This window comes from Polyergus mexicanus, unplaced genomic scaffold (assembly GCF_030449975.1).
Source record: "Polyergus mexicanus isolate NDT 795.1 unplaced genomic scaffold, iyPolMexi1.0 SCAF_3, whole genome shotgun sequence".
Classification (NCBI taxonomy): Eukaryota; Metazoa; Arthropoda; class Insecta; order Hymenoptera; family Formicidae; genus Polyergus; species Polyergus mexicanus.
Genome location: NW_027223323.1, coordinates 5,257,836 through 5,274,368, shown reverse-complemented (window position 1 = coordinate 5,274,368; position 16,533 = coordinate 5,257,836). Strand labels below are relative to the sequence as shown.

Genomic DNA, 16,533 nt, shown 5'->3' with positions numbered 1-16,533 from the left:
TAGAATAAAATGAAAATTTTCTTTGAGTGAATAAGAAAGTCTTTGAAGCGAATTAATTTTTAGACCACTTACCGCGCAAAAGGCGATCGTTAAGAGCACTTTATCAATATACATGCTTTATTCGATTTACACTTACTGCGAGAACACCGGAAAATAACGAATGACAATTCCATCCGGCTTTTATGTCCTATCCCATGCTTCGTGGAAAATTCGTGATTCGAATTGAACATGACTGCAGGGTAATCGATTCATGAATAACTGATTGTCATTCATGAGACGCTCGATTTCTCAAACTCTCGGGTGTTGAACGCGCGATCAAAGGTTTTTTACTTTCACTCCCATTCTTACAATAGACCTTGAGAACATTTTCATATAAGCGGATTGGATTTCTGAAAAGGTACCACTTTACATCGGGGTAGCAATATATCGTTTCCGACGCGAGCCATGGATCGAAGCCGAATATTGGTAAGTTTATTTAATGAAAAAAATGCGAAACAAACTGAGCTAATCTCGATAATTTGAAAAAATGATTTATCGCATCTAAAATTAATTCAGTTTGTAATTACGCTATACATAATTATAAATTACATTTATATAAACTACATAGCAATAATATCAATTTTGATAAGATCATTTAAGTACGATTAGCTTTTTTTTTTGTTTATGATTATCTACAGTAATTTCAATAATCATTAATTATTTCGTTCTTCAACAATATTCATATTTTATTGTATTTTAGATTGTTACGCTGATGGCATTATTACTTCACAGTGAAACATCGATATCAACCGCAGATCCTGTAGCCTACCAGATTATACGTGATTTAATTCAATATAATATCGCAGGTCCACCTGTTTTCCACGAGGTAAGTGCATAAAAAAAATACTTGACATAGTTTTACTTTAGTGGTTTCTTTATTGGTGTCATTGCGTAGACAACATACTGGGACTTTGACCCAGAGGCCGGCAAACAAAGGAGAATCCAGTACGAACGAGATAATGGACATTTCGGAGAATATGCAATAGCCAAATTAGGAACTATGGATTTATGGAAGAATGGTCGCGAGAAGTTGAAAGATGAAACTAGCGAGTAAATGTGATATTTTTAACAGCATATTCTTTTCAACACACGATACTCTATATTTAATATATTATTTAATTTATTAAATATACTTAAAACTAAAGTCAATATTTCACGATTTATATATTAATAATTAATATTTACAATATGACATTTTAATTATGTTATTAATAATAATAATTGTGCATAAAATAATTTTTTGTTAAGACTTTTGAATTTCTAGCAGACTAATTCTGCCGAATAAATTTTGATCACATGTTTACAATTAAACTGAATAACAACTTACATTTTAACATATTTTTTTAATCATGTTATTGATTATAACAACTTATAACTACGTATAACAACTGTGCAGGGTTTGAAATAATTCGAAATGTATGATTCTTAGCATTAGTTCTCTACTTTTTTTTAGTATTTTAGCACATAGAAATTGTTTTGTCGTGAAAAGAATCACGTTTTACAAATACTTTCACACATGCGTATTTCAGGCAATCGTTCCAGGTGAAGTAATCATTGCATGTAGTACAAAGTTTCCAAGAACTTTCACCATGTCGAGATGTCGGGGAAAGAATTAGGATGGTAGGGGAATGAAGAAATTCAGACAGAGTTTTGACGAAAGACTAAAACGTCGGACGCAGTGACGTGATCGATATCTTGTAGTATCAAGTTGTTAAATTGTGTTGTTTTAATAATAATAATTAAAAAAAAAAAAAAAAAATTACTTTGTATCATTTACAAAATTATTTTCTTGCGATTAATTGCGAAACTTTGCTATCATCTCTACAATGGCGGGTTTTATTACTGTAAGTAATATAAATAAAAGTTTAAAATCGCACAAGAATAAATTCGCTTTTTCTCGCGAATATTCAGTCACACTCGAGTGAATAGTTGATCAAAACTCGCCGTCTCTCTGTTACAATTCTTTAATTATTATTTTAATGTATAGGTTTACACGAATATCGCATTGTATTTTTATAGAACTCTCTCTCTCTCTCTCCTTTATGCATTATATGAAAAAGGATAAATTTTTTTTTGTTTTATTTGAAATTTTGATGCAATTATAGTGGCTGATTATAACCGTGTTCGCTACCATTTTTTTCGTTCAAATCCATGGGAGTACAGCTACGATCGCGGAACCTAAAGCCCCTAATTTCCAATATTTCGAACGGTAAGTGAAATAGCAACAATCTCTCGAGATATTTCATGTAGAATATGTCAGTAAAATTAATCAATATTTCCTCTAATATTAAGCAGAGAAAATATTAAATTAATTGTGCATTATAACGTAACAATCTCCTAGAAAAAATAATTTGCCGTTAAAACTGCGTCGAATACCGTTATAATAATCTTTTTTTAGGCCAAGATATCGCTATCCTTATTACGACGAAAATGGCAAGGGAAAGTTGCTATATGGCTATGGTGGACCAGAGCTGTATCAATATAAAACTTATAGTCCTCTTGAAGGAATTCATTAATATAATTTCTCTTTTTTGAAAAAAATGATTGGTATAATTCCTCTCTCTTGTAGAAATTCACTTTTTTGTTAAATCTAAAGATTAGAAATTGAAATAAAATATATTTGTGTATATATGTAAAATGTATTAAACATTTAAAAAATAGTTATTGTTATTGATATGCCCTTCCTCACAAAAAATCGATTCGAATATATCTACATGATACAACAATATACGAGTATTCATCAGAAATTCAAATTACTTAATCTAAATAATATCTCGAAAACTAAGCGTTATATTAAAAAAAGTTTTACAAGAATTAATGGATTTCAAAGACGTGATATCTATACTGTGTGGATAGATGGGTCGTGATCATTTTAAAATTTTGCGAGATGGCGATTCCAATTTTTTTATTATAAATTATTATATTTTGTGTCAAATCGTTTTCAAAATGGTATGATTAAATTTTTTTCATCAAGAACTTTCCGAATTTTTTGAATGGAAGCTTTCCAATAATTGAAATATTTTATTTCCAAATCTTTATTACTAACTCCATATGTAGATAGAGATCATAATAACAGTTGCGATTGCCAATCCCAAAATCTATTAAACGATAAGTCTGATAATAATCTCGAATTGTAATTTATCGATGTACTTATTGTAAGTTATGGAATTGAAAAATTATGGTCAATATCAAATATATCGATCACTAGCGCAATATTGTATTGCAATTTGTAATGATATATTTCTCCAAAACGGTCGATGCGACGTTTCATAAAAATATTCATATTAGAATTTTGAATCATATTTTTGTTTAAGAATGTATAAAGCAAAAATAAAAACATTTCTCGCTTTCGTTCAAACGAATTCAAGCTATCAATTAAGTCTATTAGGAACTTGATCGGTTCAATTATTATTGAGACTTAATATTCCAAAGTACTCTCAATTAAACGGTTCGCATAAATACGATCTTGTTGATATTATTGTGTTTCTTGATACGTCGCGTTTCACAGTTTGTGGAATTAATAAGAAACATTATAGAGCGTTTATTTTCGCTGATTAGAACTGTATTCTTAAATGTAATCGATTTGTATGACTGTGATTTTAATTACAATAAGTTTTTTTTTTACTTACTCGATAAAATGCTGCATGATTCGCTTCTCCTCGAACATGAATTGATCGACAATGAATGAATAAATGGCGGAATCGATGTTTCTTCCCACAAATGGATCTTAAAAATTATGCACATTATTTAAAAAAGTGTGTAAGAGAGAAATACAATGATTCGGTGCAAACATTGTTTTGGACTGCAGTCTACAACTATATTATAGATATAATATTATTAAAAGTCACTTTGATCTATCAAACGTGCATGGAATGTGCAGTAGCTTCGCTATTATCTATAAGGTGATTCATTTAGTCTCATTTGATGAGACGATAATGAAATATAATCTAATAGCTACAGTCTATGTAATCTGCTACATCGTTATCGAAATGTTTTATCTTTCTATGTGTGATATACTGAAAAAAAAAAGAATCAAATAATTTGTAAACGATGAAAAAAGCCCGCAGTCACTGCACAATCAATACATAGAATCCTTGTCGAAAGAATATTATTCTTTTTTGCGCGTATTAACTGCATACGTGACGAGATTACGAATGTGCAAGCATAGTTGAGTAGATGTGAGTTAGTGAGAAGTAAAATGTGTCGATTATAAACGCGAATGCGATTCCATATGTATCGAGATATCGCCGAGCGATAATTGATTTATTCGTTATGATATTTGTCCGCCTTGCTCTCGCCGGCAGACTGTAACTGTCATACAAAGTCCATTTCGAACTTGTTGTAATACTGGCCATTGCCGCGACGTCCCTGCAACTGTCTCTCGATGAACTTTTTTATTTCGCTGATCACAAAGACACTTGATGTCAACGCTGCCAGAAATAAAAGATCTGTAAAATGAAAAATAAAAGCATTGTATAGAGACATGTATCGACTGTTCTTCATTATTAAAACGCGTGAAATACCTTTCGCCGTGAGAGCCTCAGTCTGAAATATTCTTTGCAACGGAGGAAAATAGATCACAAACATTTGTCCAATAACAGACAATGTTACCGCTACCAAGAACATTTTGTTACTCCATAATCCAATCGTAAATATAGATTTTGTCTGAAATAAAACGGGAAGAAGAGAGGGAGTTAGTCTATAGTGATTCTTCATCTTAGTATCAAAACTGGAAACGCGCAGAATCTCACCTGTGACCTACAACTAAGAGCATTAAACATGTCAAAGAATACAAAGCAAGTGAATGTCATGGTAGTGTCTCTTGCAGTATTTCCATTAACCATCTAAAAATAAAACATATATATATATACACAAGAGTAAAAATTGTAAACCTGTTTCTTAAAAGACTAATCTCTATTTTTTGAAAATACCTCTCTGTTGTATACCCATAGAGTGCCAAGAATGATGATACTAGCCGACAATAAAACATTGATTATGAGGTGACGCGTGATCATTGGCTCCTTTGTGTTACGTGGTTTTTGCTTCAAAACATCCTTATCAACCGGTTCTACTCCAAGGCTACACAAACACATACAAAAGAAAAACTGAACATACATACAGAAAAAAAAAAATTTGACGAAACGAAAAGATATTTAGCAATATCTGACCTTTGAGCAGGCGGACCATCCATAATAATATTGATCCACAGTATTTGCATAGCATTCAAGGGATTTGGTATACTCATCAATGTTGCGAGAGCAATCAGAGAGAGTGCGGCTATGCTAGTACTCAATTGAAACCTTACGAAATTACGAATATTGTGAAAAATCCCCTTTCCTTCCTCGATTGCCGCACTAGAACCAAGAAAGATGAAAATCATATATAAATATATCATCTTATTAATTCATTGTATGTGCTAAAATGTTAGTCAAAAAATATTTAATATAAAATATTTACATAATAGTTCCGAAATCATCGTCGACCAAAATCATATCGGCCGCTTCTTTGCACACGTCAGTGCCATTCTTGCCCATGGCAATGCCTATATCGGCTTTCTTCAATGCTACCCCGTCATTCACACCGTCACCAGTCATACCTACTATATTGCCATTCCTTTGTAATGCTTTTACGATACAAAGTTTATGTTTGGGTGTCACCCGATAAAATACGCTAACATTGTTGATGCACTGTTCCAGTTGATGTTCTGACATCATGTCGATTTCATCTCCCGACAGTAACCGACTGTGCAGCGTATCCAATCCAATTATGCTAGCTGCAAAATAATGGAATCTTTTACAAGAAAATTCTGTGATCATAATAATTTGTCCACTGTGTAAGAAATGCTATTTCTCTTTGATATGAAATATATTACATTATTTATTTATGTACCTATTGCAGCTGCAGTTTCCTTGGCATCACCAGTCACCATTATCACTTGAACGCCACTGTTTATCAAGATGCTGATAGACTCGCGCACGTGTGGTCTCGGTGGATCGCAAATACCAACCAGACCGACATAAACCAAGTCTTGCAATGAGGAACCACGCGCCAAACCAATCACTGCAAGCGTACAAATTTGTAAATGTATATAAATTACGGAGAAAATGTAAATGTATAAAAATTCTCGATTATATTTATTTTTTTATAAAAAGAAGATAATACTACCTCTCAATCCTTGTTGACCGATATCATATGCTTGTGTCAGGAATTCCTGATCCTTCTTCTGGCTAAGGGGATACACTTGACCATTCTCGTAATACTTTGTACATTGTGGCAAGACCTTTTCTAAAGCACCTTTCACAAAGTATATTTCTTGTCTATTCTGAAATTGTATAAAATTGTAAAGTTTGTACTTGATATTTTTTAAGGGTAGGAACAGAGTTATTCTGATTATAACTAGAAAAATTATAGCTTTCCGATTTAAATTTACCTCGGCAAACCTCGGCGTGCATTTCACAGCCATCATCTTTTGCTCAGAAGAAAACGGATACTCTTGCAGTCGTAAATACTTATCGGCGACGCCGTACATTCCAAATTTCATTGCCACGGCTATAAGCGCGCCTTCCGTTGGTTGTCCGAGTAGGGTATCTTTTTGTATGATTGCATTATTGCACACGCAACCCACTTCCAGCATGTTACTGATAGCGGCACGAGCGAGATCGGTATTATCGCATTTCCGAACGCGTACTTCACCCACATTGTTGTATCCCGCTCCGGTAACATCCGCGATATAACCTTCCGATGTTACGAGAATTGTAGCAGTCATCTCGTTTTTCGTGATTGTACCAGTTTTATCAGAACATATCACGTTTACGCAACCTAAAAATAAAATAAATCTCTATACATTTGCAGTTTTATATAAGTCGTAGAAACATATTTTAAATCCTTTGTTGATTTTTCGGAGCATTGTGAAATATTAAAATTGTCTCTGATAAACCATATTTCATAGATTACTCATCGTTGACTCATAGATGTCATGTTAAACATGGTTTACATTGTTAACACATAAAGGTAAACTATTATATTTTAAGTATAAATACCAATCCTTATTAAGACTAGAATAAAATAATTTTTCAAGTATTTTTATAATGTTCCAACTTACCGAGAGTCTCAACAGTTGGTAATTTTTTTACAATAGCTTTTCTCTTGACCATTCTCATCACTCCCAATGCCAGTGTCACAGTTACGACGATGGGCAAGCCTTCTGGTATAGCTGCCACTGCCAAGCTTACACCAATGGTAAACATCTCAAGGATAGCCTTACCTTGGATCCAGCCCAGCAGCATGATGATACCGATAATGCAGAATGAATAGAAGGACAGCTGTGTACCTAAAATGTCCATGCTTCGCTGTAGTGGAGTCTTTGGCGCCTCCTCGGCCTGCATCATCGAGAAAACCTCCCCAAATTCACTCTTTTCTCCCGTATTCACTACAATTCCCTGTATCGCGCGATATCGTAACATAAGTTAATGGTAGAGCGCAGTCATACCGCCGTAAGGATTTTAGATTTAATTTACACTTACTTTGCCATTTCCGCAGCGTACTAAAGTGCCCATGAAGGCAATATTTCTCTTCGACGTCAATCCATTGATCTTAAGCAGTGGAGCCGTCGATTTTTGCGCCGGCTCGGTCTCTCCGGTAAAACTACTTTCGTCAATTGCCAAATCTGTAGCTTCAAATATTCTGATATCGGCAGGTACTCTGTCACCGATATTTAAATACACAATATCGCCAGGAATTAAATTACGTGCGAGAAACGTCTCTACGCGTTCCTCTCTTAAGCTGCAAACAAAATGTCGGAATGAAACGGTAATGTAAATATCTATGCATTAATATAATAAATTAAAATGTTGAGAAAATCTTCTTAAAAAAGTTATAAATTTTTTAGTAAACGTCTTATCGATTGTCTTTCTTATTTGAGATTTCTTTTATTTAAAATATAGAGCTTTATACGAGATATTTCATAAAAGTAAATTTCACCTTCTATACAGTTTGCAACGACACACATATTGTATCTTCTTTACTTTAACAGGAAAAGAGGAATGCTTCGAATATATAAAGAGTTAGTATATCCTCCAAAGACCATATTTCTAAAGAATACTATAAATTTAAATACATGCTGTCTCTCAACTATATATTTATTACTGTTGTAACGTTAAATCATGAATAGTTATTAAAGCATTTAATAAGAAGCATGAATTTATTTACCAGTGGCATATTGGTGGTACCAATTTATTCAATTCTTCTAAAGATTTCTCCGATCGGTATTCTTGTACAAATGCAACTGTCACCACTATTATGATAGCCTACAAAGGAATGTAACATCACGAACATAAGCAATGGTTAGATGATGTCTGCCAAAGTTCTTGGAAGGGATGGAGATTAATAAAATATTTAAATATATTTACCACAGTAATACTGACAGCGTCATCGAATTGCTTCATACATATACTGACAAATGCTGAGGCGAGCAGGAGTAAAATCAATGGATTCTTGAACTAAAAAAGAAAGTATATATAAGAAATTCACTTAAGAAACATAAAAAACTCACTTAATTTATATTTTTCTCAAATTACAATCATCTTTATATTCAACAAACAAGTGAATAGAAAGTAAATTCATCCATACCTGTTCAATATATTTCTTCCATGGTGGATCTTCCTCCTTTACAGTAAACTCATTGAAACCTATCAACTGTCTTCTATGATCAGCTTCTTGCCATGTGAGTCCCGTTCGCACATCAACGTGCAATCTAGCTGCCACTTCCTCTGCCCCGAGACTAGCTGATTCGGCGGTCGTCAACCACATCTCGGGGTCTTTACCCTTGATATAAAACATATTAGAATATGTATTAAACATATGTCAAAACACGAAGTTAAATAAAGTTGAAATTAATTCAGGATAGAGATGGTAAGTATGGAAACCGCTTCTCAAATACAGGGCAAGTGAAAGAAAATGTGAAATTCACTTGTTTAAATTATATTATTATATACACATATATCACGATGCGCTCGTGTTATTTTTGCCTTTTCGATAATATTAAATTAGCGCGTTATCTCATTGTTACAATTGCGTAAAAGATGTATCATCATATACACGCGTCATACTGTCAAAATCGCAAAGAGAAAAGAAAACGAGAAAACCAATAATAAAGCAATGAAAACGGGAAAGTTATGACACGATCGGCCTAAAATATCTTTTTCGACCGAGTATATCGAGTAAGGAGTATATACGACGAAATAAAATAACGAAAACGCTTAAATACTAACCTCACAGCGGCGGTTCAATATTAGTCTTTTGATGCATCTTTTTGAATAAATATATCGGTATTATTATGATAACATAGTTCACACGCCAATTACAGAAAAGATCGGCATAAAAGCGACATATCAGATAAGAGGAGAAGTGAAATAACAGCACGAAATTGCGAGTGATCACCGAATAAACGGGGATTACATTACACTGCGCGACTCGTCGACTCCTCGTGACATTTTACGCTACGTGTGTATGATGTGTGTATACGTATGTGTGTGTGTGTGTGTAGCGACGTCGCACAGTGTGATAAATGACAAGTGAGCGATCCGCAAATTAATTTCTTTAAGATTGATTATTAACGATATATTCTATTCTACATATAATTAACGCTTATATGAACACAATTTTATTATATCAGTCACACTGTAGAAGCTCTGAACTACTGTTTCATGCAATTTTAATGCAATTATTGTAAATAATCGTTTTTTGATTCATAACAGATAATTTCGTTCATATATCATAATTATAAATATATATTGAATCTACAATATATAATGGAAAAGCCATCTCTGAAAATACGCGTTATAACTTCTAAAATAATAGATAGTAAAAGGACTTACTTTATGTATATGTATTGATCTGTTCAATTATTAAAATTTAATTATTAATTATATACTCTAGTTAATTAATTTTTTAAATTTGTTTATTGATTCTAATTAATTATTTATTTTAACGTAGAGATTAATTTAAATAATTATTTAATCAAAATAATTAGTTGTGCAATTATTACATAAAAATTAATCTATCAAATTAAGAATTATTTCTTTTCGGATCGCTCATTTATCATATTGTGCATCGAATCGTAAAACTATCGGTTGCAATCTTGTATTAGAACAAGCGCGATTTTATAAATAATCGGTCAGCCTTTCTATCAGTTTTTTTCTTTTTATTCACTGTACTTTAATTTCATTTCAGTTTTCTACAAAATCAATCATACGTGGGAACACATGCTCTCTCTCTCTCTCTCTCTCTCTCTCTCTCTCTCTCTCTCGTGCACATATGTATATATACGTTTGTTATACCAGTGGCTCTCAAACTTGGTTGCGTGAAATTCTACGAAAAATAATAAAATATAATATCGCAAAAAATGCAGCTAAAATTAATGGACTTGAAGAACTCGCGGGCAACATGACTGATAAAACGAATGCAATGCCATTTATATCTCACTTTGATTTATTGCGAATATTATTTTATGTTTGTGTGACTTCGTTATAATTTTATAGCTGCATTTAAAATAATACGAAAGCTTTTTGTCGGATTTCGAAGCGGAGACGGAGAAGAAGGAAAGTGCCAATTAAAGCGATTTGGGCTTATTAATAATGTTGTTTTAGCAGATTTTCAAAGTGCTGATTGATAGAAGCGCATTTTATTTGCTGATATAAAAATGAATGTGACTTTTTGTATTTTATCATGCGGATGCTATATTAGAGTATGTATGCGTTACTGTTTGCACAAACTATTAATAATGCTCTCATTTGCACGTCCTTGCGCATATGAGTTTCACTTACACACATATATATATATATATATATATATATATATATGCAATGTATGTCATAAAATCTATGAAATTGTCTCGATTAGAAGAAATATATTTGATTGCTTCGAAAAAGGTGATCGTATATTCCTTCTTTTTATGAGAATTCACATTTTATTCGCAAAATCAAAGTAAAATTACTAAAATTTTCTTACGATTCGGATACGAGGTGTGTTAAATCAGTCGATCGACATTAAAACAACGACATTTCAACACACGTGCTACTTCAGCGAACTTCGATCTCTCCCCAACAATATCTGTCGTATTACTTACTCGATATTCGTTAATTATAGATATGAATAATTATATATCGATTGTGTGCAAATTTAATATAATTACTTAGAATTTAATTCATTCACAACAAGTTCGTTTGATACGTTTTTATCGAATCAATTCGTTTATATAGCGATGAAAGAAAATATACTAGCGAGTAAGATCAAGTCTTTCTTGTATTTTGTACAATCTTTTTCTTTAAGAGAATTATAGATTCAGATATAATTACATACGCAGAGAGCAAAGAAAGACATGATGTATATTTAAAAGTATGATATACCTAGATATTTCTATTGCTTTTTAAAAAAAGGACATATATTATTGAAAATGAAGCTATAGGATTCTTATTTTTTTCTCTCTGCGATTGTCATAATTGTTTCTTCATACATACATACACGATACATGTATATAAAGATGTATTACCTATACATATGTTGTTTAGGATCGCAAAATCGCGTTTCACGTGATCCGCGACCGAGCTCACCTCGTTCAGTGTCGCATTCTCGTCGTTGCGCTCTTTCTCGTCGTTGCGGATCTCGAGACCGGCGTCATCCAAGAGCTGCTCGTACTTGGCCTGGTTACCGGTGTCTCTCATCGCGGAAATGGGTGGCTTTCTTCAGCAGCGCACCGTACCGCACCTGCCTATCGTGTAGTCCGCGATTTTTCCAGGAAAGAAGCAGGAAGGGAAAATGCACAGTTCGTTGAGAACGGGGATGGAAAACACCAGAGCAGCTGACCCGGCACCACCGAAATCGTGCGCTATCGATTCGCGCACTCTCTTTCTCTCTCTCTCTCTCTCTCTCTCTCTCGCTTCTAGTCCGGTTCGCCGGGGAAAACGTTGCGGCGCATCGTCTTTTTCTCCTGTGCCACTGTATGAAACCAAATATAACGAAACAATTTCTAGTACACGTGATCACCATATTTCCGCCGCCACTCCCTCCGATTTTGTCAAAACGATCTCTAGTCATGCGAAGGCTAGAGAAAACGATCCCGCGAGGTGATTCATATAATTGCTAAAAAATTACCTTTTTTAAAAAAAAAGTGAAAAAAGGCGCCAAGTGCAGGCGCGCATAAGCGTCTTTTGCTATAAAAAAATTATCTTATTACAAAATAGTGTTATCTCAATTATTTTAATACAAAAACACTGTCGTATCCAAAATAAAAAATTGTTTCACGAAATAGTTGTTTTAATTTTCTACAAAAATAATGTGATATATACGATAAAAATATCGCGCCAACTAATACAAAATTTATGTTACAAAATTTATTGATTATTATTTTTAATATTAAAAATTGTATCAAATTGCAATGTGATTTAAAATAGTGGAACGTATTTGAGTGAAAGAAATTTTTTATTAAGAAAACAAATTTCAGTAACTTTTTAATTAGAGAAAAACTTGACGCTGCTAAACTGAACATATACTAATTAACGTATTATTTACATTTTGAATTTTCCCTTTCTCCAATTTTTCTATTAATCATATAATAATTCCTTATAAATGCTCTAATTCTTAATTAAGATTCTGTTTCCCTGATGCGAATCATATTTATATAACGCGCCTATTTAACATTGTTAATTATGCATTTGCGATTACGATGATGTTACCGTTGATAATAAACCAAGGATTCGAATCGCGGCCCTCGAATTCGTTCCTGTTACCCAGACGTGCAATTTTGAAATTAAATACCCTGGCAGCCGAGATATTTCAGGCGATGACGAAATTAAGCTTTCGTCAAGAATAATTTTGCGCTCGAGGAGGTTGTACAACTTTTTCCGAAACCGAAAAAATAATTGATAAATCAATACGCGTACATGAAACCAATGATGTAAATGTCAATGTTAAGTTGTTTTTAGAAATTACGTTAGCGCGGGGCAATTATCGTTTTATGTTCATGCGCAATAATTACTTTTTTTAATGTTGTAATAATTAATAGAGTAGAGTTAAAAAGTGTTGGCTGTTAAGAGCATCTTGATAATTCACGAGAGGCAAGGACGCGCTTGAAACGTTTAAGCATACGCTATCGATCAATGACAACTGATGCCATGTTTGCGAGTTGGCATAGCGAACACCTGTTTTATTCTCATTTACATCTTGAATTATAATTTTAAGCTATAGATATTTCGAAACAAATTTAAAATTAATTTGTCCTTAAAAGAACGAGAATTTCGCATGATACAATTTTTGTATTAATCACACATGAATCATTCTGTTATAACATTCGTATCAAATGTATGTTTATGTAATGCAAAACGAGAGATTATGGAAACGGGAGTTCCTGCTTATCAAGGCTCACCGTTGATAATAAAATGCAATATAGAAATCGCGAAGAATTCTCTCTCTCTCTCTCTCTCTCTTTTATATCGTACAAATATAATTTGTTAGATAAATTATATCAATACACATACCATTGCTTTTAAAAGTGACTGGATTTTCATTCTGTTCAAAAATTAAAAAAAAAAAAAAAGATTACTAAACCTTGAATTTACACGTAAACTCTGATTTTGGATTTTTGTCTCATATTTTCGATTATTTCGCATAATTTTCTATTATATCAGTAGATATATAAATATGATGAAATTGATCAAACACACGCACACACACACACACACACATACAAAATGTATGACACATTAATTTCACCATAAAAAAATGCATTTGATTCAAACGTGTGTATCTGATTGATAATGCTTTCTCTTAATCTTTACAACGCATTTGATAACGATAGTTCGAATGTGTGCTTTAAAAAAAAAAAACAATAGTTCTTATTACATCGGCGCAATCAATATGTATTTTACTCTGTTAGAGCTCTCTTGCATCGTTATATTGGCATTATAGTGTGTATTGCGTGTGTATGCAAGAATCTTATAATTAAAGCACATCTCTTTTCTATATACAGGGTGTCCCAGATCATTTGGGACAGTACTCGCGTGCAGATAGAGCAGACAAAACTGAGTCGAAAAGTCATCTTTTATTTTTTTTTATTATTATTATTTTTTTTTATAATGCTTAATAAAGGAGTTATTATTGAGTAAAGTCTGCTAAGTACTTGTGTGCAGATAGAGCGGACCAAACTGAGTCGAAAAGTCCTGTATCATTTTTTTTTTATAACGCTTAATAAAGGAGTTATTATTGAGTAAAGTCTGGCCAATCAGCGCCGATCTTTAGCCGGGCGCTAATTGGCCAGACTTTACTCAATAATAACTCCTTTATTAAGCGTTATAAAAAAAAATGATACAGGACTTTTCGACTCAGTTTGGTCCGCTCTATCTGCACAAGTATTGTCCCAAATGATCTGGGACACCCTTTGTGTGTATATATATATATATATACATACATACATACATACATATATACATAATGACATTTGTTCCAAAAATTGTTAAAAGAAGAGGTGAAAAAATTAATTAACAATTGCATAAAGAATTAATACGAAAGATCTCTACTAGACTTTCAACGTTGACAGTTGCTAATTAGCAGATGCAGTAAATTTGTCGTCGATTATCAACGATTGAAATATTAGGCTGATTAAAGTTTCCTTTTAGATTGCAATAGCAGAACAACTGTAATTCAAGGACGACGATAATTTAATTAATTACAATCGACATTAATTGGCATGTAGAATATCTTTTCTTTGACTTGAAATTGACAAATAAAAATTTGATAAACAAACATATAAATACTTTGGGAAATAAAGGGGGAGAAAAAGAAAAATCGCTTCAAATTCTTATCGTAATTTCTGGGTATTCGAATGTATTCTCGAAAAAGAAACTGAACCATCAACGATACCTGATTAAAAAAAGACAACACACGGGGATGTGTTGTCACGCGAACCGGTCAACGAGTACCTCTATGTATGTATGTGTGCGATTACACGCTTTTCTCACGAAGGTAAAAATCAATAATTCGGCCGCGCAACGTATATACGTAACTCTGTATATACATACCTATATATATATATATATATATATATATGTATATATCGCTCGATGATCCGCGGAAAATCGCTCTGAAAACGTCGCCAACAATGACAACTATAGCTCCCGCGTGGATTCCGCGATATCTCGGTTGTGCGTAGCGAAGTCTCGGATGTACAATTCGATCCCGATGCGATTTTAAAAATATATACGTATTCACATGCGCATTCTATTTCTCTCGTGATATAGTGCGTCGTTTTCGTTCACGAATAACGTTTAACCGACCGGTGCGATACGTTGTACACTCGGCCACGGTCTACTTTCGTCTGCTCTCGTCTACTCTCGTCGCCTGAATCCCGAATCGACACTTGCCACTTGCCACTTGCCGGTTCTCCACAGATGGGAGATGGGAGGTCGATCGACCCCGACCCCCGACCTGCCACGATCGGGGACTCGGAACGAGATCCTCGGAACCGAGTCAAATCGAACCAAGCCGAGTCGAGCCGAACGCGGCGCGTTCGTTCTTGATAAGCAGCGCCACACTGACAGATGACGAACTACCAACCCCGGTAATATCTTGTCTTCTTGTCGGCATTGTCGGTGTATGTGTGTAAAAATGGCAATTCTATATCGATATATAAGACAATTCGGAAAAAGTTTAATGATACCCGAACCTAATCGAAATTTATCACTGTCTGCAACCGCACGTTTAAGAGAAAGTGAGTTTGTTACACATCACTTGTCAAATAGGGAATGCAATTTGATATGATCCTAACCTATATTCCTATATATCGATCTGCTATAAGTTCATTTATATTTTAATGTTTTAATGCAGTAATCGAGAAGAAGGAAGATAAAGTTTTAACCATCGAAGGTCGTCACGTACCTCACAAGAAGGTACACCTACAATTGAAATTGAAATCTAATGCGTGTCCCCTTTGTGCCACAGAACTTAACGTTAAGCACACAGTGAGTTCTCTCTAAGGTGAAATATTTTGTTCTATTTTTTCTTAATGCTAATTTAAAATTATTATCTTTTACAGGATGTTCTTATACTAAGTCAATTCCTGCGATCGGATGGCTGTATATTACCACGTAGAATAACAGGTTTATGCGATGTGCAACAGAAAAAAGTTTCTGTTCTGGTAGCTATGGCTCAAAAAGCAGGTTTGCAAGTATTACTTTAAATATATCATATATTGCTTTATTTAAAAAATGATAATTATCTTGCTTTGTTCTTTTAGGCTTAATGCCAAACTTAGCCCCAAAATGGAGCCGAAAGAATCCTAAACGTAGACGAGACTGGAAAAAATTTAATACATATTTTGATGAAAACACTATTCGATATAAATATAGAAAATAATAAATATATAAAGCACAAAATTGTGTAAATAACTTTTCTAGTTTAGTTATTATACGGGTGAAACAATATTTTCGAATTCAGAAAAATAAG

The 16,533-nt window shown here is 33.4% G+C and overlaps 4 protein-coding genes across 8 annotated transcripts; 3 read left to right on the top strand and 1 right to left on the bottom strand.

Moving 5' to 3' along the window:
• Nucleotides 1-61: 61 nt before the first annotated feature.
• On the top strand, nucleotides 62-1,225 carry LOC138945011 (uncharacterized). The gene is made up of 3 exons (XM_070316165.1): nucleotides 62-465; nucleotides 740-865; nucleotides 935-1,225. The coding sequence occupies exons 1-3, from the start codon at nucleotides 445-447 to the stop codon at nucleotides 1,091-1,093; spliced, it is 306 nt and encodes a 101-aa protein (XP_070172266.1). The 5' UTR covers nucleotides 62-444; the 3' UTR covers nucleotides 1,094-1,225.
• Spock (secretory pathway calcium atpase) lies at nucleotides 896-15,511 on the bottom strand. 5 transcript variants are annotated; one of them, XR_011448903.1, is made up of 16 exons: nucleotides 11,649-12,302; nucleotides 8,668-8,862; nucleotides 8,448-8,537; nucleotides 8,248-8,345; nucleotides 7,563-7,821; nucleotides 7,142-7,478; nucleotides 6,470-6,858; nucleotides 6,205-6,361; nucleotides 5,929-6,099; nucleotides 5,497-5,812; nucleotides 5,208-5,393; nucleotides 4,971-5,118; nucleotides 4,791-4,883; nucleotides 4,563-4,704; nucleotides 3,669-4,487; nucleotides 896-3,137 (listed from the first exon to the last, which is right to left on the bottom strand). XR_011448903.1 is itself a non-coding variant. In XM_070316149.1 (16 exons), exons 2-16 carry the CDS (start codon nucleotides 11,757-11,759, stop codon nucleotides 4,354-4,356), a joined length of 2,826 nt encoding a protein of 941 aa, XP_070172250.1. In that variant the 5' UTR covers nucleotides 11,760-12,033; nucleotides 15,111-15,511; the 3' UTR covers nucleotides 896-4,353. The 5 variants fall into 5 exon arrangements, 3 of the variants coding, with proteins under 3 accessions (XP_070172250.1, XP_070172251.1, XP_070172253.1); XR_011448904.1 differs by having other exon boundaries at nucleotides 896-2,629; XM_070316149.1 differs by adding an exon at nucleotides 15,111-15,511 and having other exon boundaries at nucleotides 896-4,487; nucleotides 11,649-12,033.
• Nucleotides 1,866-2,584, top strand: LOC138944905 (uncharacterized). Its single transcript, XM_070315974.1, has 3 exons — nucleotides 1,866-1,883; nucleotides 2,145-2,248; nucleotides 2,438-2,584. The coding sequence occupies exons 1-3, from the start codon at nucleotides 1,866-1,868 to the stop codon at nucleotides 2,553-2,555; spliced, it is 240 nt and encodes a 79-aa protein (XP_070172075.1). The 3' UTR covers nucleotides 2,556-2,584.
• Nucleotides 15,512-15,513: 2 nt separating the features above from the next.
• Nucleotides 15,514-16,475, top strand: Mrps18a (mitochondrial ribosomal protein S18A). The gene is made up of 4 exons (XM_070316164.1): nucleotides 15,514-15,799; nucleotides 15,916-16,049; nucleotides 16,124-16,247; nucleotides 16,325-16,475. Exons 1-4 carry the CDS (start codon nucleotides 15,685-15,687, stop codon nucleotides 16,441-16,443), a joined length of 492 nt encoding a protein of 163 aa, XP_070172265.1. The 5' UTR covers nucleotides 15,514-15,684; the 3' UTR covers nucleotides 16,444-16,475.
• The last annotated feature ends 58 nt before the right edge of the window (nucleotides 16,476-16,533 follow it).

Coding starts and splice junctions, on each gene's coding strand:
- LOC138945011 (XM_070316165.1), top strand. CDS start 445: ATGGATCGAAGCCGAATATTG. Junction 466..739: donor TGGATCGAAGCCGAATATTG/GTAAGTTTATTT, acceptor ATTGTATTTTAG/ATTGTTACGCTGATGGCATT. Junction 866..934: donor GTCCACCTGTTTTCCACGAG/GTAAGTGCATAA, acceptor GTCATTGCGTAG/ACAACATACTGGGACTTTGA.
- LOC138944905 (XM_070315974.1), top strand. Junction 2,249..2,437: donor AATTTCCAATATTTCGAACG/GTAAGTGAAATA, acceptor ATCTTTTTTTAG/GCCAAGATATCGCTATCCTT.
- Spock (XM_070316149.1), bottom strand. CDS start 11,759: ATGAGAGACACCGGTAACCAGGCCAAGTACGAGCAGCTCTTGGATGAC. Junction 8,538..8,667: donor GGAAGAAATATATTGAACAG/GTATGGATGAAT, acceptor TTTCTTTTTTAG/TTCAAGAATCCATTGATTTT. Junction 8,346..8,447: donor ACGCTGTCAGTATTACTGTG/GTAAATATATTT, acceptor ATTCCTTTGTAG/GCTATCATAATAGTGGTGAC.
- Mrps18a (XM_070316164.1), top strand. CDS start 15,685: ATGTGTGTAAAAATGGCAATTCTATATCGATATATAAGACAATTCGGA. Junction 16,050..16,123: donor AACTTAACGTTAAGCACACA/GTGAGTTCTCTC, acceptor TATCTTTTACAG/GATGTTCTTATACTAAGTCA. Junction 16,248..16,324: donor AGCTATGGCTCAAAAAGCAG/GTTTGCAAGTAT, acceptor TTGTTCTTTTAG/GCTTAATGCCAAACTTAGCC.